This window comes from Bubalus kerabau, chromosome 22 (assembly GCF_029407905.1).
Source record: "Bubalus kerabau isolate K-KA32 ecotype Philippines breed swamp buffalo chromosome 22, PCC_UOA_SB_1v2, whole genome shotgun sequence".
NCBI lineage: Eukaryota > Metazoa > Chordata > Mammalia > Artiodactyla > Bovidae > Bubalus > Bubalus kerabau.
This window is the reverse complement of record NC_073645.1, coordinates 7,578,725-7,600,217: the sequence shown is the minus strand read 5'-3', so window position 1 is coordinate 7,600,217 and position 21,493 is coordinate 7,578,725. Positions and strand designations below refer to the sequence as shown.

At 37.0% G+C, this 21,493-nt stretch overlaps 1 protein-coding gene across 1 annotated transcript in view; it reads right to left on the bottom strand.

Moving 5' to 3' along the window:
- Positions 1–21,493, bottom strand: part of PCDH15 (protocadherin related 15) — a 1,792,715-nt gene that overhangs the window by 701,454 nt on the left and 1,069,768 nt on the right. The window contains exon 6 of the mRNA XM_055560763.1: positions 15,978–16,043. Coding sequence (XP_055416738.1) covers positions 15,978–16,043 — 66 coding nt within the window. The remainder of the gene's footprint in view (positions 1–15,977; positions 16,044–21,493) is intronic.

Genomic DNA, 21,493 nt, shown 5'->3' with positions numbered 1-21,493 from the left:
TGTTCACATCCTGCCTGTCCTAAATTATTAAGATAAAACAAAATACAGTTAATCAACATTTTCACCAAAGCTTGCTTCTATAAAGATGATCATGTTATCAAGTGAAGTGACACATTTACAAATATTACAAGTTACAAATATTTTTCTGAAATGTGGACTAGCACTGAATCTTCCTTTTTTTTTTAAATTAATGGTGTTCTGAAGACAGTGTAATATAACAAAGATCATTGGTTATAATTTTGATGGTGTCATGCTATTAAACTTTCAGATTTTCAGTATTTATAATAACTATCATGTTCAGACTGACCTTTGGAATGGTTGCAGTAATCCTTTACTATGTGTTAAATGAGGCAGTGATACCACCAAGCCAAACTGAGTTAATTAATATGTTTTCTAGTATTTTAGCAGACAGATCTTTTAAAGGGTAACATTTTCTGAGATTGTACATGTATACAAATACAATTGCCTATTTAAATTATGAAATGTGCAAACTAGAATATTGAATGAGAGACAGGAAGAAGAATTATCCTTAGTGGTTTCATCTAGCCACCTGTATTTCACAATCAAGTGGCTTTGATTGAAGAGTGTCCTTATATTCAATCAACATCCATTGTCTCTACTTCAACCACATTTGTTATCATTTCCTCCAGGCATTTTTTTTTTTTTTACCCTACCTTAAACTGACCAGACCATTTCCTTCTGGAGAAGGAAATGGCAACCCACTCCAGTATTCTTGCCTGGAGAATTCCACGGACAGACCATGGGGTTTCAAAGAGTTAGACGCGACTAAGTGACGAATACACAAACTGACCAGCAATATTCATCCTTGTAGTCTTTGGATTTGAATTTTCCATCTGAAACGTAAATTTCTTAGCTAAGTGCATGGCTCACATCTTTAGTCAATTTTGTTCAGGGCTCTTTGCTCCCGTGTGATTTCTTTAAACACGTGCAATAGCAACACTGCCTCCCCACTTATTAACACTCTTTGTTCTCTTGCTCTGCTTTTTTTTTGTTGTTGTTTTTCCCCCCAGAGGTCTTGCCTCTGCCACCTGGAGGGGATTGGTTTTGCTTGTTTTCTAGTTTTCTAGTATACCCAGATAAGTAGCTATTCCTTTTCTACTCAAAACCATTTTAAGAAGAAACCTCAATCAAACACAGGTATGACAATTCAAATTCCCAGTTTGTAGACTTGTAAACGTTCAGAAACAAGCCAGCAAGGATAAAAATACGAGCAGAAGTAAGAATAGGCAAAAGGAGATTGTTTAATGTTCTTATAATGAACAGAAAAACTTTGTTTCTGAGGTACCCTGAGTGAATAGAGAGTTCTGTGCTAAGCAGGCAGTACTTGAGACTTGAACTAAGAATTACTGTCAAACAAAACTCAGAATATAAAAATAAATAATTGAATAAAAAATAAAAATTAGGACTGATTTAAAAAACAAAACAAACAAACAAACAAAAAAAAACCTTGCCTTTGGTAACCAGTGGCAAGTGGTTTGGATAGGCTAAAAGGAATGCTTTAATATATTATATCTGCACATTCTATTCAAGTAAACCCATTCATATTTTAACCAAGCTGAATTTACTTTAATGGTGCATAGCTTTGATTCCCCAAACCTTTTATTACTGAGTACAATTAAGAGATTAATTTTTATTCTAAGGAATAAGTATTAATATATATTATATATTGTATTAATATATACTGTATTATTTGCTTAAATTGTACCATCTGATATGAATATAAAATCTAGCTTTAGTGCATCCTTCAGTTTCATGACATAGCAATAGATGAAGAGATACTAAATACTTTTATATTCATTAATCCACATGGCACTCTTAAGCATATTTAATTGAATGTTGTTACATTTCCAGGTGTAAATATGTGGCATTTGAACATTTGTTTTGAAAATTGCTGTAGGAGGTATTTTAACTCCAAGGACGTTTCAAATCATCTGGGGGTGACTGTTCTCATCTAGCAATTGCTAAGAACCTTTATATTGTTGATTACTATAGTCAAAAGTAACAGAAGTGATCCTTTTCATATTTCCAGTGTCCTAACAGAAGTGGTGTTGGAGAAGACTCTTGAGAGTCCCTTGGACTGCAAGGAGATCCAACCAGTCCATTCTAAAGGAGATCAGTCCTGGGTGTTCTTTGGAAAGAATGATGCTTAAGCTGAAACTCCAGTACTTTGGCCACCTCATGCGAAGAGTTGACTCATTGGAAAAGACTGATGCTGGGAGGGATTGGGGGCAGGAGGAGAAGGGGATGACAGAGGATGAGATGGCTGGATGGCATCACTGACTCGATGCACGTGAGTCTGGGTGAACTCCAGGAGTTGGTGATGGACAGGGAGGCCTGGCGTGCTGCCATTCATGGGGTCGCAAAGAGTCGGACACGACTGAGCGATTGAACTGAACTGAACAGAAGAATCATACCCCATTGATCCACATCAAAGATAAATAATCTAGTGCCCAACGTTTGATCATGAGAAACAGAAGTGAAAGAATCATGCATGACAAACAGGAATTTGAAAAATTCTTTGGGAGCAGGGTAATATTGGAATCTGGAAGCCTGCATGAGGAAGAGCAGTTGTAGACAGAACCTCCAGGTGCTTGATGCTAAAACCAGTAACTGAACTTAGGTGCTTCTCCCATCCCCAAGTTCCTAAATCTCCATCAGAGACTTACTCCCCAGCTAAATTCAAATCACACAACCTATGTGCTAACAGTGAGCTAGTTATGCAAAGAAAGCTTAAAACCAAGTCCCTTCGCTCCCTTACAAAGAAAAAAAATGGCATCTCATTGATGTCCCTTCCCCCATGCACCTCTGTCATCTTTGTTGCCTACTTTAGGAATCAAAATACTGGTGGCTTACAGGTGATATGAACCACACATATGTGTTTTGTTTGGCTAATAAAAAATCAAAATTTAAATTAGAATGACTTATTTTTAATACACACAGCTTCCTATTCTGAAAAAACTGAAGGTTTTTCTATAATATATTAATATATATTAATACAATATATTAATATATATTAATACTTATTCCTTAGAATAAAAATTAATCTCTTAATTGTACTCAGTAATAAAAGGTTTGGGGAATCAAAGTTATGTACCATTAAAGTAAATTCAGCTTGGTTAAAATATGAATGGGTTTACTTAAATAGAATGTGGAGATATAATATATTAAAGCATTCCTTTTAGCCTATCCAAACCACTGGTTACCAAAGGCAAGGTGTTTTTTGTTTGTTTGTTTGCTTGTTTTTTAAATCAGTCCTCTTTTTTTTTTCTAGTTTCTGAGTTTTGTTTGATAGTAATTCTTAGTTCAAATCTCAAGTACTGACTGCTTAGCACAGAACTCTCTTTACTCAGGGTACCTCAGAAACAAAGTTTTTCTGTTCATTATAAGAACATTAAACAGTCTCCTTTTGCCTATTCTTACTTCTGCTGGTATTTTTCTCCTTGTACCATACAGTCCCATTCTTATTGCCAGCAAGACCCATGGCCCATCTTCCAACAGTCTAAGCAAATAAAATCAACACTAGCTTCAATTGTTTGCCCTAGTGACTTAGGATTTAGATATTCTCTCTATACAAAAGTGGTCCATTGTAACAGCATCATTTGGGACGGTGTATGTGTGATGTAATTTAATTCTGTATAATTCAAATTTATTTCTGTTAGACATGAGATTAAAATAAAGGATTCAAAGAAAATGCAAAACATTAGAATGCTTTTTTTCTAAAATGTTTACCTTAGAAACCAAGGGCTACCTCACATAACTTAATCTTTTCATGATCATTAACATTAGCATTCTGAAACTTAAACATAAATGAGGGTCACTAACTTGAATAGAATTGTCTTCCTTGTGTAAAACACCCTAGCTTGCCAGCCTTTTTGACTTCTGACTGTTTTGTGTACTTCCTGTGTCCCTTGTTTTAGTATCATATCACTAGGTCCAGCAATAGCATTGTATATTGGGTGCTATAGAGTCAACAAATGAGAAAAGACATATCATAAAAGAAATATGAGTAAATGCTAATGTGTGTTAGGTTGTTACTTATCTCAAGTTATCTATTTCCTTAATGCTTAGAAAGTTTTCAGTGTATTTCACAGTTATATATTCAGAAGTCTGCAGCTGCTGACCTTTTAGAAAATAATACTTTAGCGCAAATTAACAAAAGAAGAATGCATTGTTGTATGTGTAGCTTCAGCAGTAATGAGCAGAGCCAAATTGTTTTCTACTAGAACAACTGTCTTAGTCACTCTAACAAGAGGATTAAAATAAGTGAGGAATTGGACATGATTCTTTACATCATTTTTGTCTAATAGCTACAAATGTGTTTAGGATAGTTTCATTTAACTCCTTCATAATTTACAAAAAATACATTTCCTCATCCTTGTGTATTTATTTCACTAGAAAGAACTCAAAATGACTTGATGATGACTGGGAGAAATAAATAATAGAATAACAAAGAAGTTTGTAATCATGATTTTGACTATGCAACATCCACAGCAATCTAGCCAGAAGAACATTAATATCTTATAAAAAGATTTAATATTTTGGCAGTTAAGGATCAAGTTTGGATGCTATAGGATTACAGAACAATAGGAAAATATTTTTCTCTATTCTCCAGAAAAACAAAACTGTCATGTTGTGCTAAAGATCATTTGCTTGATGTCAACACTGATGATCCTGTTTAACTCCATATACAATATTAGTCTTGATACTTCAAAAGTTTTTACAGCCATCTATTAATTTACCTTCATATAATGTATATAATTTCTATTGTTAGAGTTGCTATGTTTCATAAAGATTTATGAAGCAGAATACATAGTTATTTTTAACTTTTCGATACTTGAATAGAATTCTAGGATTTGTTGGTGAAAACTATCAAGGAGGCTAATGCTGTTTACTGTAGCTATAAGGCAACAACACAGAATAGAAGCAGGGTAAAGGGGGTTAGATCTGACAGATACAGTGCCTGATGAACTATGGATGGAGGTTCCTGACATTGTACAGGAGATAGGGGTCAAGATCATCTCCATGGAAAAGAAATGCAAAAAAGCAAAATGGCTGCCTGGGGAGGCCTTACAAATAGCTGTGGAAAAAAGAGAAGTGAAAAGCAAAGGAGAAAAGGAAAGATATAAGCATCTGAATGCAGAGTTCCAAAGAATAGCAAGGAGAGATAATAAAGCCTTCCCCAGCGATCAATGTAAAGAAATAGAGGAAAACAACAGAATGGGAAGGACTAGAGATCTCTTCAAGAAAATTAGAGATACCAAAGGAATATTTCATGCAAAGATGGGCTCGATAAAGGACAGCAATGGTATGGACCTAACCGAAGCAGAAGATATTAAGAAAAGGAGGCAAGAATACACAGAAGAACTGTACAAAAAAGATCTTCACGACCCAGATAATCACAATGGTGTGATCACTCACCTAGAGCCAGATATCCTGGAATGTGAAGTCAAGTGGGCCTTAGAAAGCATCACTATGAACAAAGCTAGTGGAGGTGATGGAAGTCCAGTTGAGCTATTTCAAATCCTGGAAGATGGTGCTGTGAAAGTGCTGCACTCAATATGCCAGCAAATTTGGAAAACTCAGCAGTGGCCACAGGACTGGAAAAGGTCAGTTTTCATTCCAATCCCAAAGAAAGGCAATGCCAAAGAATGCTCAAACTACTGCACAATTGCACTCATCTCACATGCTAGTAAAGTAATGCTCAAAATTCTCCAAGCCAGGCTTTAGCAATACATTAACCGTGAACTTCCAGATGTTCAAGCTGGTTTTAGAAAAGGCAGAGGAACCAGAGACCAAATTGCCAACATCCTCTGGGTCATGGAAAAAGGAAGAGAGTTCCAGAAAAACATCTATTTCTGCTTTATTGACTATGCCAAAGCCTTTGACTGTGTGGATCACAATAAACTGTGGAAAATTCTGAAAGAGATGGGAATACCAGACCACCTGACCTGCCTCTTGAGAAATTTGTATGCAGGTCAGGAAGCAGCAGTTAGAACTGGACATGGAACAACAGACTGGTTCCAAATTGGGAAAGGAATATGTCAACACTGTATATTGTCACCCTGCTTATTTAACTTCTATGCAGATTACATCATGAGAAATGCTGGGCTGGAAGAAGCACAAGCTGGAATCAAGATTGCCAGGAGAAATATCAATAACCTCAGATATGCAGATGACACCACCCTTATGGCAGAAAGTGAAGAGGAACTAAAAGCCTCTTGATGAAGGTGAAAGAGGAGAGTGAAAAAGTTGGCTTAAAACTCAACATTCAGAAAATGAAGATCATGCCATCTGGTCCCATTACTTCATGGGAAATAGATGGGGAAACAGTGGAAACAGTATCAGACTTTATTTTGGGGGGCTCCAAAATCACTGCAGATGGTGAATGCACCCATGAAATTAAAAGATGCTTACTCCTTGGAAGAAAAGTTATGACCAACCTAGATAGCATATTCAAAAGCAGAGACACACTCTGCCAAGAAAGGTCGGTCTAGTCAAGGCTATGGTTTTTCCAGTGGTCATGCATGGATGTGAGAGATGGACTGTGAAGAAAGTTGCGTGCTGAAGATTTGATGCTTTTGAACTGTGGTGCTGGAGAAGACTCTTGAGAGTCCCTTGGACTGCAAGGAGATCCAACCAGTCAATTCTGAAGGAGATCAGCCCTGGGATTTCTTTGGAAGGAATGATGCTATATCCGAAATTCCAGTACTTTGGCCACCTCATGGGAAGAGTTGACTCATTGGAAAAGACTCATGCTGGGAGGGATTAGGGGCAGGAGGAGAAGGGGACGACAGAGGATGAGATGGATGGATGGCATCACTGACTCGATTGACGTGAGTCTGAGTGAACTCCGGGAGTTGGTGATGGACAGGGAGGCCTGGGTTGCTGCAACTCATGGGGTAGCAGAGTCGGACATGACTGAGTGACTGAACTGAACTGACCTTCCTCTTTACAAGAAGCAGCTCCAGTTTTGAATGGATGCGTTAGCATTTCTTTGAAAGGCATGCTTACTGATTCTCCGAGAAAGATGGCAAGAGAGACTTTTGGTCTTTTACAGCTGCTGATGCCGGGGGCACAAGAAAGACTCTTTGATGCCTTAAAAAAGGCAGCCCCCCATTTAAAGGACTATCTGAGCTGTGCACTCCCCACTTCGAACTCTGATGAACAAGGACTACAGGCCTGGGAAAGCATAAGCAGAATTTCTGGCTTTCCTCGTTGGAAAGAATGCATGTACGCCATAAAGTTATCTATTCCCATTGCTGCCACCAGACATTTTCTGACTGAATGGGGGTGCCCCTATCTTTCGAATCAATGATGGGGCTTGATTTATGTAGAACTTTATAGGTCTACTTGGAATAATTCATTTCTCCCTATGCCTTTAGTAATTAGTAGATGGCATGCTAATGGATGGGTTCCCCCTTTAGTGAGTTTCGATGGGACAGGTCCCATGCAGCCTGAGTTATGGAAAGCATTGGCTGCTATGGCACCTGTGATTTTACATAGACCTTTAAATAAACAAAGATATATTGTATGGGCCTGCGTACATTCTCCCTATGCCTTTTTGTTGGCCAGAAATCAGAGTGATTTGGAAGTTTCTGAAGGAGAAACTGTTTACAATGTTATATGTGTGAATTGTTTTATATCAAATTGTGTTGATGGGAATGATTATAATAATTATAAGGCTGTGATGATTGTAAAGCACCACCATATTTGATGGTTCCTGTAAAATTAGAGGGACAATAGTTTGACGATTATGCATTGAAAATTTTATATGAACTTAATGGCTTAATTTCTCAACCTAAGAGATTCATTGCAGCTCTGGTTGTGGGAATAACTGCCTTGATTGTCATAATTGCATCAGTTACGGTTTCTGCTGTTGCCCTGTCAAAAGAAGTGCATACAGCCTAGTTTGTTGATCAGTTGTCCAAAAATGACTCCATAGCTCTTACTATGCAGGAAAGTATAGATAAGAAAATAGAAAATAAGGTCAATGCTTTAGAAGAAGCAGTTCTGCTTATGGGGCAAGAAATTACAAATTTAAAAATTAAATTGTCTTTAAGGTGCCATGCTGAATTTAAATGGATGTGCGTTACTCCTCTACAAGTGAATGAGTCCATGCACTCTTGGGAACGCATCAGAAAGCATGTTTTAGGCGTCTGGAATCATTCAGATTTTAGTATTGATATTTCTAAGTTACATCAGGATATTCAGAATATGAAGCAGGCAGAGTCTGACTTTTCCTCTCAATGGCTTTCTAATTCCCTCTTTGAAAATCTGGAGGGGTATCTTTCCCATGGATCCTTTTCTACAATGATGATTAATGCGGCCATGTGCTTATGCCTGTTAGTTCTGATTTGTGTAATAGCCCCGTGCCTTTTCAGGATACTCAGCCAAAGTGTCTCTGCTCTATCTACTGAGTTTCATACCTATGCTCTAAAAAATAAAAAAAGGGGGAGATGTTAGGAGCCGCGTTAGGCATTACTGACAAAATGGAGGCACGGTCCCCAGCCCCCTCTCCTCATTCCGCAGGCACGGATCCTGGGATGAAGGAGTTAGGCCTTGTTATTCTGACTTGTCTTTTCCTGTCCTCAGCTGAGTTGACTGAAAAGGAATATTAAGGTGCTTATTGTTCTTGAGAGGAGCGTGAGAAGGCACAAAGCCTCCTGCAGTTGTGCTCAGAAAATAATTCATAAAGTTAATCATTGACATTTGTTCAAGGACTTTTACAAAAGAGTGTTCCAGGATGAGCACATTGGCTATAACTTGAGGCCATGGGAGGGATTGCTATCTGAAGCTTATTTGTGAGGAAAATGTTTATGGCAAAGGAGTTTACTGAATTTAGGGCTTAGAAATAATTAAAATAGTTAGAAGTTAAAGATTTAAGGAATGTTGTAAAGTTAGCATATTTTACTATAGCTTATAGAAGTTAGGAATTTTAAGAGACACTATAGCTAGAAGCCTTTGTATATGAAACAAGTCGCCAGTCCAGGTTTGATGAACCATACTGGATGCTTGGGGCTGGTGCACTGGGAGGACTCAGAGGGATGGTACGGGAAGGGAGGAGGGAGGAGTGTTCAGGATGGGGAACATGTGTATACCTGTGGCAGATTCTTGTTGATATATGGCAAAACCAATACAATATTGTAAAGTTAAAAAATAAAACTAAAAAAAAAAAAGAGATAGTGAGCTCAAGATGTTAGGGGCAAACAGGATTTAGGAAGATAAGTAGTAAACTTAGGAATGTAGCATGAGTTACAATGTAATCACAAGTTAACTATAGGACACATTAGAGGAGGTAGATAATAGATGATAAGGCTGATTCCAAGAGAATCACTGAAGCAGGAACTCTCTTTGAAGAGCAACAATGATTTATGGAGATAATAAATCTGGGAGAGGGGGAACTGAAAATGTCAAACCTCTGGCCTAATGTTTTTGTAAAAGTATAAAAGAGAACCTTAAACTTGGAATAAACAGGCAGTCCATAGAAAACTGAGAGGCTGTCGCATTGGCTGACACCATCCATCTCTTCAGGTTGAATCCCTGGTTGCTGGAGTTGGACTCCAGCAGGCTGGAAGAGGCACAAGCTGGAATCCAGATTGCCAGGAGAAATATCAATAACCTTAGATATGCAGATGACACCACCCTTATGGCAGAAAGTGAAGAGGAACTAAAAAGGCTTTTGATAAAGGTGAAAGAGGAGAGTGAAAAAGTTGGCTTAAAGCTTAACATTCAGAAAACGAAGATCATGGCATCTGGTCCCATCACTTCATGGGAAATAGATGGGGAAACAGTGGAAACAGTGTCAGACTTCATTTTGGGGGGCTCCAAAATCACTGCAGATGGTGAATGCAGCCATGAAATTAAAAGACGCTTACTCCTTGGAAGGAAAGTTATGACTAACCTAGACGGCACATTCAAAGGCAGAGACTTTACTTTGCCAACAAAGGTCCATCCTGTCAAGGCTATGGTTTTTCCAGTGGTCATGTATGGATGTGAGAGTTGGACTCACACATCCATACATGTGTGAAGAAAGCTGAGCGCCGAAGAATTGATGCTTTTGAACTGTGGTGTTGGAGAAGACTCTTGAGAGTCCCTTGGGCTGCAAGGAGATCCAATCAGTCCATCCTAAAGGAGATCAGTCCTGGGTGTTCTTTGGAAGGACTGATGCTAAAGCTGAAACTCCAATACTTTGGCCACCTCATGCAAAGAATTAACTCATTGGAAAAGACTCTGATGCTAGGAGGGATCGGGGGGCAGGAGGAGAAGGGGACGACAGAGGATGAGATGGCTGGATGGCATCAGCAACTCAACGGACGTGAGTTTGAGTGAACTCCGAGAGTAGACAATGGACAGGGAGGCCTAGCGTGCTGCAATTCATGGGGTCACAAAGAGTCGGACAGGACTGAGCGACTGAACTGTACTGAAAGGTGCCTTTACAAGCTAACTGTTTAAAACCAAACCCTTACTTAGAACAATCACTCCCATAGGACATATATACTAAATCCCTCTCTCCCTTTTATTTTCATGAGTAAAATGCTATATAATTTTTCAAAAGCTTAATATCTAAGAATGTATCCTATACTTCAGGTTTTATTTAATATATAAATTATGTTGGCATTACTTTGTTATATTTCATATTTGAAATAACTAAAATAGTTATAGAGCAGAGAGGAAATTAAATCCAGAAATATCTTAAGCTGTACCCTTGTCTAACACATTGAAAGAAACATGAACTAAGGACAGACCCAGATAAGTATTTCAATCTTTACTAACAATTCTCCAAAACATTTATATGAGCCAAGGATTCTGTCTGTGGCAACTATATCGAAACATTTTTTCACTTACTATATAATTTCTAGCACCTTTAACCTCTTGGTGGCATCTTCAACCTCTTTCACTTTATCCCAATTGAACACTATCATCCAGACTGCCTGATAACTTGCTATCTTGGTTCCTTAGTTTCCTCTCTTCCCAACATATTGTGCCATCTCTCATCTGGGGTTCTCGTCATTTTCTACTCTGAATTACTTCATACGGTTTAGTATTCTGCCACTCTAGCTGTTGCAAATTTTTTCTGCCAGTTTAGACCTTGCTCTCTTTAGAGAATAAAAGAGAAGAGTGAAGATAACATCGGCAAAAAGAGAGGGTTCTGAACACACAAACACACACACACACACACACACACACACACATATATATGGAATCACACTTTGTTTAAACTTTAGTAATATTCATAAACAAACATTGGTTCTTTAAGACTTATCTTTCCATGAGTGCAAGATCTATTTTACTAGGAATATGTGAAACTTTACTTGCAACCCTTTGGAGGTATGTTAGACAGAGTTTAGCAAACTCCTTTGCTATAACTCTAAGATATGAAATTGGTAACTATAAGGAAAAAAGAACATCAGCATAAACATTTAATCTTCTGCTCCTCCAAGCTTAGTGATTTTTGACCATGGAAATAAAAGGATGAAAACCAAACAACTTGCAAATGCCCCTCAATAACATAATTGTTTCTAATGAAGAACCAATCTCTTTTCCCTCCCCAAGCTACATGCTTGGGCCAGAGAATCTCCACAGAAGGAGCAAGCAACTGAATTCAGTGTTCCTTTCTATAATCTCCCCTACCTCCCTAGAAGCACAGGAGGGTCTGTAATACTCAACCCAGCTCATACTTGGTTCTCAAATGTAGCCTGACAAGGACCAGAAAACACTCTCATTAAATCAGCTGTGGCATCCTCTGTTGATGGTCCTTTCATAATGTGAAGACACTCCATTATCTTTCATTTCCCAAATTAGCTGTGAGTCCACAATATCTTAACTGCAAATCCATAAAGGACATAAATCTCTCATTTACCTAGTGATATTCTTTTGCTTCTGAACCTGTCTACTTTTGTACAGTCATAGTGTTATATTCAAACCATGGCTTCAAATTTTTTTCTTATCCCCTTGACTCAGCAGTGCTTATGTATATTTATCCAGTTTCTGAGAGTTAGCCTGAGCCAGTTGTTCCAAAGTCTGTTTGAATGTCATTCCATAGTTGTTGTAAAGCAGCTAGGACCCTGACTTGGCTGGCACCCAGAGGCAAGTTTAAATTGTTCTAGTGTAACTGTTCCTGGCCTTGCTCCTTCCCGTAAGGACTCAATGCCATTAGGCAACTCAAAGTCCAGTGAACCTAAGAATATATTTCTAGAAATATTTTTTAACAGTTTCTTTTTTAGAGCAGTGTTTTAAGTTCACAATGGAAAGTACAGGGAGAGAGTGTTTTTCCATATACCCTTTACCCTGCACATGTGTAGCATTCTGCTTTATCGACATCACTCACTAGAATGGTACAATTTTTCTAAACCAAGGATGAACCTACATTAGCACATCATAATTACCCAAAGCCCAGAGTTTACCTCTGATTTCCTTTTAGTGTTGTGCATTCTATTGGTTTGGACAAATACACAATGATGTATATCCACCATTAAAATATAATGCAGTGTTTTCACTGCCTTAAAATTCCTCTTTGCTCTGCCTATCTTTCTCCTACTTACTCTTAGAAAGTACTAATCTTTTTATTTTCCTCATTTTTTTTTACCTTTTCCAAAATGCCATAGTTGAAATCATACAATCTCTACTTTTTTTTTTTTTTTGGATTGGCTCCTTTCAGTTAGTAACATGCACTTAAATCTCTTCCATGTCTTTTCATGGCTTGACAGCTCATTTCGTTTCAGTCTGAATTTGTCTGGATGCACCATAGTTTACTTGCTAGGACATCATGATTGCTTCTAAGTTTGGGCAATTATGAATTAAATTGCTGTACATGTCCGTGTGCAGGTTTTTCTGTATATATAAGCTTTTCTGGAAAAAAAAAGTTTAGATATTTTCAAATAATATATTCTAAGTCTGTTTCTCATTATACATTCTTCCCTCTAAATGCAATTACTCCTAAATATGTCCTATATACTAGTTCTAGAGGTTTCTGGGGGTGATCAGGGGCCGATGTGATTTTCTTAATGGGCTGACTTTGGGTCCTTATCACATAAGCTTGATTTTCTGGTGGCTGTGATAAAAATAAACTTTTCAGATTGAGGGTGATATAATGAATCTGTTATCAGTACACAGCTGAGGACAAGGACCAAGGAAGGGAATAATCTAACAGGTCCCAGGGTGAGAAAGAGGTTTATGAATCTCTATTAAATTTTTAATTATTTCAAACATACACATGTGCAAACAAATTTAGCATACATATTCAGAAAAGAAGAAATATTTCCATTCCACAGAGTATAAAAATTTTGAAATATGCAGATGTATGTAACAAATAATGGATATTCTTTAAATGTATTTTAGTGACTTATATTGAAGAAGGCAATGGCAACCCAATCCAGTACTCTTGCCTGGAAAATCCCATGGATGGAGGCGTCTGGTAGGCTGCAGTCCATGGGGTCGCTAAGAGTGGGACAGGACTGAACGACTTCACTTTCACCTTTCACTTTCATGCATTGGAGAAGGAAATGGCAACCCAGTCCAGTGTTCTTGCCTGGAGAATCCCAGGGACGGGGGAGCCTGGTGGGCTGCCATCTATGGGGTCGCACAAAGTTGGACATGACTGAAGCGAAGCAGTAGCAGCAGTGACTTATATAAGAAAATTAAGTATATATTTTAAAAGGCCTGAATTGTTTAAAAGCTATACTCGAGAATGTATTTAACAATGGAGATTGTTTAGCAGTAGACATCAATAAAGTAAGCCAAAAACAAATTGACACACACACTTACTAGTCTGGCTTAATAAAGGATTTGCTATGCATTACTTTTAAGAGGCCCAGAAGCTTTAAAAATAGGTTCTTGTTACACTAGTAAAATAGAATACCCACACGTTTTGTTACTGCCAATTAAAAAGTTTCATTAAAAAAAAAAACTAAGAGTTTAAAAGCAGGACTAGAATTAACTGTCCTTTTGGGAAATTTCTCAGATTTGTCTAAAGAGCAATATAAAAACACTTTAATGCATTGTTTCCTTTAGACTTTTAAGGCAAGTATGATTACACATTACATTATAATATCTGGCAGAGTTTCGTTTGATTACCATATTTTTAGAAATTTAATGTGAAAGAAAAATGTAAAACATTTAATCTCTAGATTGGTATTTATACTCCTTCTGATGACACTCAAACCCTTTGGCAGCATCTGAGCAGTCGGCAGGCTCTGCAAAATATGCCGAGTAAAGAGCGAAACAGTGCTCCACTACATCATGTCACATTCTTCTAAAACATAAATATTGAACTTTCACCACATGCCGCCATGCAGCACTGCTATGGCAACATCTTTGTAGAGTGCCTAAGCTCCTTCAAAACGTGGCATCTAATCAGCACAAGGAGAGGTAAAATATTACCGTGGATATAATTATCTAGTTGGCAAAATAAGCTCTGTGTAGAATTATGTTGAAACAGCCATTTAGTAAAATAAATGCTTTAGTTCAGCTCAGCTTATATGTTTAAGGGAACTGGTGACAATGAGAAAATATAGATTAGTTTTCTATTACATTAATTTTTTGTCTCTGATTAAAAAGCAAACTTTTTTTTTCTTAGTATAGTACATTTAGAAAGCAGATTTGTTCACAGAAAGACAGTTAAGGATAAACCATAATTCTACATGTGAAATGTACATTTTCTGGTATAGTAATAATATATATACATATTTTTTCTTTTCTGAGGACACATATAGAACTTATTTCTTATTTATTTAAATGCATCTTAGTAATACATTAACTTCACATGTTTTCAAGGTCAATAAGTATTGAATTAAAAAAAATAAACTATCAAACCTGTGTAATTTTAAAAACATTTCTAAAATTTAGAATAAACACTTAAATTTGTTTAAACAGAGGCCAGGAGTATTGTGGACATTTTTTGGCTGATTGCAAAAGGTGTTAAAGATGTTTAAGAATTTAAAAAGTTTATACAGATTCTTCTAAGAAAGAAAAATATTTCTAATACAGAATAATAAATCTATTATTAAATACACCAATACAGGTATTATGCATACTATAGAAATTTTCAAGATACATATAGGTTGAATTGCAATGAAAAGTCATTTTCTAATAAGCCACTTGCCATTGTTTTTTAAAAAGACATCAATCTGATAAAATAAAAGTACGAATTAAACCTAGTGGAAGGTCTGTTGCAGAATTAATAGACAAAATGAGCTATAGAACATTCTCATATTTAGAAGAAGTTGCAATAGAAACCAAGACTCAAGAGATTTCCATTTTACTTTTACCTAATAGAGGAGTAGCATCTTTAAATATTCGTAAAGTTTAGAGAGACTAAGAGAGTATTGGGGAACAAAAGTGCTAATTTTTTGTTTTGATAAAGAAAATTATATTGCTGAAGGGCTAATATAAATTAAGAATTAGATGTTACTTATGGCAGACAGACTGAGTGAAAAGTCAGATTCTCCTCTGTTCTACACCTTTTGTTGGGTCCTCTGTTATCAAGAACTTTTTCAGTTTTCCCAGTAACTTCTTAAATCACCGTGCCTAATGATAGGCTATGGATCTTAATCCTAACCAGATTGTAGCAAACTGAAATTAACAGTGCAGAGTTTACCTTGTGGTTCACTTCTTTTGGAGGAATATACTAGGTAACAGTATATGTAATAGTTGAATCTACCTATTGACAAAGAGAAGCTCTAGCCAGTATCTAGATGTATTCTTGGACTGATCCTGAATCAAGTGACTTCTCTGCAATCAAAACTAAACATTTCTATTCACTGAGTCTCTTGTAATATAATCCAAGTATTTCCAGGGAATGGTGTAAATTAAAGTCATACAGGGAAGAAATTAAAAGAGAACTGTTAGTGAATTTGCTTTGAGGCTTTCATTTAGTACTTCCACATATATCAAATCTAGGTTTGAAATGAGAAATTCTTGTTAGATTAGGCCACTTTGAAAAGAGAAATCTCACTCACCATTCCGACTCTCTTCATCAATGGCAACTATGGTGGCCGGTGGTCCTCCCCTAGCTAGTTTGCAATCTAAAGAGAAAACAAGACAAAGTAAGAAGTAGCTATTGCCGGGACATTCACCGTGAGATTAAATTCACACTATGGATTAACATTTAAAAGAAATATCCTATAATAAATTAATATACATCATTACTGTTAACCATTTTTTATTAAAAAAAAAAGTGTTCACACAGATTCCTTACCACATTGCAACAAAGACACTTTATACACCATGAAATGGTTCAAATCATACTGAGAAAACACCAGCAGAGACCACTGGAGAGTAGAAGTCCTTCAGGACAGAGATAATGGGATGGTAATTTAACCCAAAGAAATAACATAAAGAGATGATTAACAAGGATAAATTGTAATTAAAGCTTCACAACAGAAACAAACATAATTGGACTTTAATTGTGATAAAGGGTCTAATTAAAAAGAGTGAATAGAATTTTAATACTATTCTAAAGAGAATGAAACAGAGACAGACAAGCAATGTTTGTGGGTTTTGAGATTTTATTTTTGGCATCTTACCCTCATATTGCCAGTCTGGAGACAAAGGAATAGAGTCATCAATGGAAGCAGATCAGAAAAATAAAAGAAAGAAAAGAAGAAAGCATATATGTGTATATTTAGTGAGGATTGAAATATATAAATAGCATTGTACAATAACAGATATATCACACCTAATGATTTCTGGAAATGGAATATGTAAAATCCTTATTTTTATAATTCAAACACAGTATGAACAAGTTAACTTTATAATGTATGTCACTCACATCTTAAAAATTACAGATCAATTTGAATATACCATACAATACACCTATGTGTCCTATGAAAAGGTAAATAAAATTACATATCAATTGTCTATTATCTCTGTGTTGAATGAACCTTAAGAATATTGCCTGTCAACCAGTAGTGATTAATTTTTTATCTCAAGAACTGCTAATGCATGGATAATGAACATATAAATAGTATCATGAACTATAATATCCATGATAATTAAAATGTGAAGGCTTTGCCTGGGAGATGTCAAAAGTATACTTCTGAGACATAAAGTGCTCTCTCAGGAGATACTTGGCCAGCCTGATAGGGTTGTGTCATGTGGTTAAATGTACATGGCATGTTCCTGTGACTGAAACATAAATTGGCTTAAGCCATCCAAGTAGGTGTGCTATTTGGAAGATGATTTCAAGGCTTACTATTTATCTATTAAAATTCTGCCATTATGTACATGGGTGTGAATAATAAGGGCTTTGGCAAGCACTGCTGTATATTGTAAAATGTGTGTTCTCTCATGTAAAGCTTAAAATATATGAAATCTCCAGTTTTTCTCTCTTTGTCCTTGTCAATATTCAAGGAATTTCAGGTCACAGCAGTTTTAGATCTAAAATATCTCATTACACTCCATCCTTTCCTTCCTATACCCCCTGACATAGCACAGCTCCTCACTATTTGCAGTCTCTACTCTTGGGGTGAGTAGAGTCTCTACTCTACTCATTAATCTCCTGGAAACTGTTCTCCTCCTGCATTCATTTATTCATTTCATGAGAATAATTTTTGTGCACCCCAATCAAAGGTAAATTAATGGCACTTCTCTGTACAAGAACACTTATGTTTCTTTTGGAGTGAAGAAAAATGTTTTCGGATATCATTCAGAGGGTGTCACAGTCTCAACATTGTTTACTTATTAAGCACTATGCCCTTTAGTCCCCTTAGAGACCTTACTCTTGCTGGATTACATCTTGTATTATTAAGGCAGCTTTGTTACCTAAAGTCATTTCTGCCTCTACTGCCTGGCAAGTCTGTTATTCTTGATAAAATTAGGTTTCACCTATTCCACCAAAACTTTCTTATACCCCAGTGAAAATTTAAATTTTCTTCCTGAGTTCTCATATCTGTTCATCTAGCTTTTTATTCATCTATGCAGACAAAAATTATTCAGTCAAATTGGTAGATAGCTTACTATGTGCTGAAGATGGGAATTAAAAATCAACAACTCCTTTCTTCACAGATCTCAGTTTGGGGAGATAAGTGGTCAGAAAAAGGAAAGACTCATAAACAACCACAAAAGTATGGCACAATGTGGTCTATGGGAGTCAGTTGTTTAATATGATCATCAACAACACAAATGATTAAAATAGAGACATTGCCTGCTGTGAGTAGAAATGGGATACTCAAGAAGGCAGAGGCAATTTGTGGAAATAATAAATGAAACATGACCAGTTCTTGCAAGAAGCAACTCTTGGATTACGAAGCATGCCTTCCATTTGTATGTCAAAGAGTAGTTACTTTTCAATACTATTTTATTTCTTCCAACTCTCCTTTTTTCCCTCTCTCTTTCTCCCTCTCCCTGCCTCCCTCCCTTACACACACACACACACACAAACACACACACACACACCACACAGTAGATCAGTGGTAAAGAATCTGCCTGCCAATGTAGGAGACACAGGTTCAATCCTTGGGGCAAGAAGACCCATGGAGAAGGAAGTGGCAACCCACTCCAGTATTCTTGCCTGGAGAATCCCATGGATGGAGGAGCATGGTGAGCCCAGTGTCACAAAAGAGTTGGATATGACTTAGCAACTAAACAACAATCTAAATGTACATATAATATGTATATATAGAGTTACTGCCTCAGTTAAAATCCTCATAGCTGCAAAGTAGAGAAAAAGTGTGGTGAATTTTCACATAAGTATTGGTAGGGGAATAGATATTTAATCAATAACTTTATAGGCAGGCAGGATAAAGGGAAATGAGTAATGGAGAAACTTGGGTATACATATACAACAACCTCTCATCATTTGGTTACTATTATATTTATGAATAGACTTTTTTTCTGCTCAACTAAGTCAAGTATGATTCTCCATATTCCAGCCCTACCTACCTCCCTTACCCTTTTCACCCTTCTTGGTTCATTTGGTAGCCATAGCAAGCCAAATTTATGTTTGCTGTGACATCTGCTGAAATTCCTTTCCTCCTCTTCTTCCCTTGGTTAACTTTTATTTCTTTTCCAAGAACCTGGCAAGGCATCACCTCTTCTAGAAAATCTTCCTTGTTGGTCTAAACTAAATGCCTATTCTCTGCATTCCTTCAATATACACTGTGTAAGCATGCCAAGTCGTTTCAGTGGTGTCTGACTCTTTGCAAACCCATGGACTGTAGCCCTCCAAGCTTCTCTGTCCATGGGATTCTTCAGGTAAGAATACCGAGTAGGTCGCCATGCCCTCCTCCAGGGGATCTTCCCAACCCAGGGATTAAACCCACATATCTTACATCTCTTGCATTAGCAGGTGGGTTCTTTACCACTAATGCTACCTGGGAAGCCCGCAGTATACACTGTGCTATGCTTAGTTACTCAGTTGTGTTCAACTCTTCATAACCCCATGGACTGTAGCCCACTAGGCTCCTCTGTCCATGGGGATTCTCCAGGCAAGAATACTGGAATGGGCTCCCATGCCCTCCTCCAAGGGATCTTCCCAACCCAGGGGTAAAATCCAGGTCTCCCACATTGCAGATGGATTTTTTACTGTTTGAGCCACCAGGGATTCTCAAGAATACTGGAATGAGTAGCCTATCCCTTCTCCAGGGTATTTTCCCAACTGAGGAATCGAACTGGGGTCTCCTGCACTGCAGGTGGATTCTTTACTAGCTGACCTACCAATATACACTGTAGTCCATTGGAAAAATTACTTCAAAAAATATATTAGTGATTTTTTTTTTCTAATGAGAGCTCCTTCAGACCAAGGCTGTGTCATATTTATCTTAGTAACCTCAGAATTCAACCAGAGTGGATCCTGAAAGAATGTTTGTTGAATTTTTCTGAACTACAATCACCCCGGCTGCAATCTCTCATTGACCATCTCTCCAGGAGTGCACTCAGAAGTCTCTGTTCTCCTTATGTCCTTAGCAACAGAAACAGCCCGGGAGTAAAGGTGCAGGTACAATTCCTCCCAGTCAGACCCCTTTAAAGGATGACTTTCACTCAGCTTTATTCTTTTAGCAAGTTCCAAAACCCCACAATAAGATATTTTCCTGCCCAAATAAATAAATAAATTTTATTTATTCTGAATCAAAACAAAAGTGGTTAAAAAATTTAGATTCACCACACTAATGTAGAGAGGTTAGTCAGATACATAAAAATAATCTATTAATAACATTGTTCACAAGTGTTTGCTTTGAAATGATGTGCTCATGAAACTATAATTAGTTTTGAAATGCACAAAATATTTTTAATTGCAAGTATATTCAGAAAAAAAGTGAATTTGGATGAAACAGCCAGGATGTATTAGGTATGCAAATATCCACGTAGAGATCAAAGTGAAAACTAGAAAGCAATCTGGGGGCTAGGTGATCCTGTTCTCTATGGTCTATGGATAATCTGTCTGCCACAGGAAAGACAGGTTAGCTGAAGATGACTGTACCTTGGAAATGCACTTCTGTAATCTATTTAATTTCACCCTTGACTGTCCAGGTTAAATCACAAATTCATTGTTTTTCGTGCCTCAAATTTCTAACCTCTCAGGCCCCTACCTGATTCCCATATCCAATTTGTTGTAAAGTGCAGGATATGAATACAAATACCTGAATGCCCAGTGTGATTCATTTCTGCAAATTTGTCATCAAGCTAAAAATAAGCCATATTTTTTCTGTATTTTTTAAATAATTTTATGCAACAGGTAGGATTTCAAACTTAAAAACTATTAGCAGATATGTAATGACTGGTTTCAAAGGTAGTAAACCTGTGATAAGCTATTCTTACTGCATCCAGAAGCTTAAGAGCATGTTACTCTGCAAAGAGAATATCCAGAATTGTCCAAGTATATTCATTTATTACTAAGAAGTGTGAATAGCCAGGAAAACCCCATTTCCATCTTAGCCTATTCTCAAAACTTCTATTTAAGGTCAAACAATGCCTTTCAAAAAATTGGAGTATAATTGCTTTACAGTGCTGTGTTAGATTCTGCTGTACAACAAAGGGAACCAGCTATATTTATACATATATCCCCTCCATCTTGGACCTCTCTTCCCCAACCTAATCCCACCTGTCCAGGTCATCACAGAGCCCTGAGTTGAGTTCTCTGTGTCATACAGAAGTTTCCCACTATCTGTCTATTTTACACATAGTGGTGAACATATATCAATCCTAATCTCTAATTCATCCCACCCTTCCTTTCCCTCACTGCATCCACATGACCATTCTCTATGTCCGTGCTTCTGATTCCTGCCCTGCATAGGCTCCTCAGTACCTCATTTTTAGATTCCACATATATGTGTTAATATACAGTATTTTTCTCTTTCTGACTTACTTCACTCTGAATGCAGTGTCTAGGTCCATCCACGTCTTTACAGATGATCCAATTTTGTTCCTTTTGGTGGCCGTGTAGTACCCATTGTATATATGTGCCACATCATCTCTATTCATCCTTTGATGTATATTTAGGTTGTTTACATATTGGGCTATTGTAAATAGTGTTGCA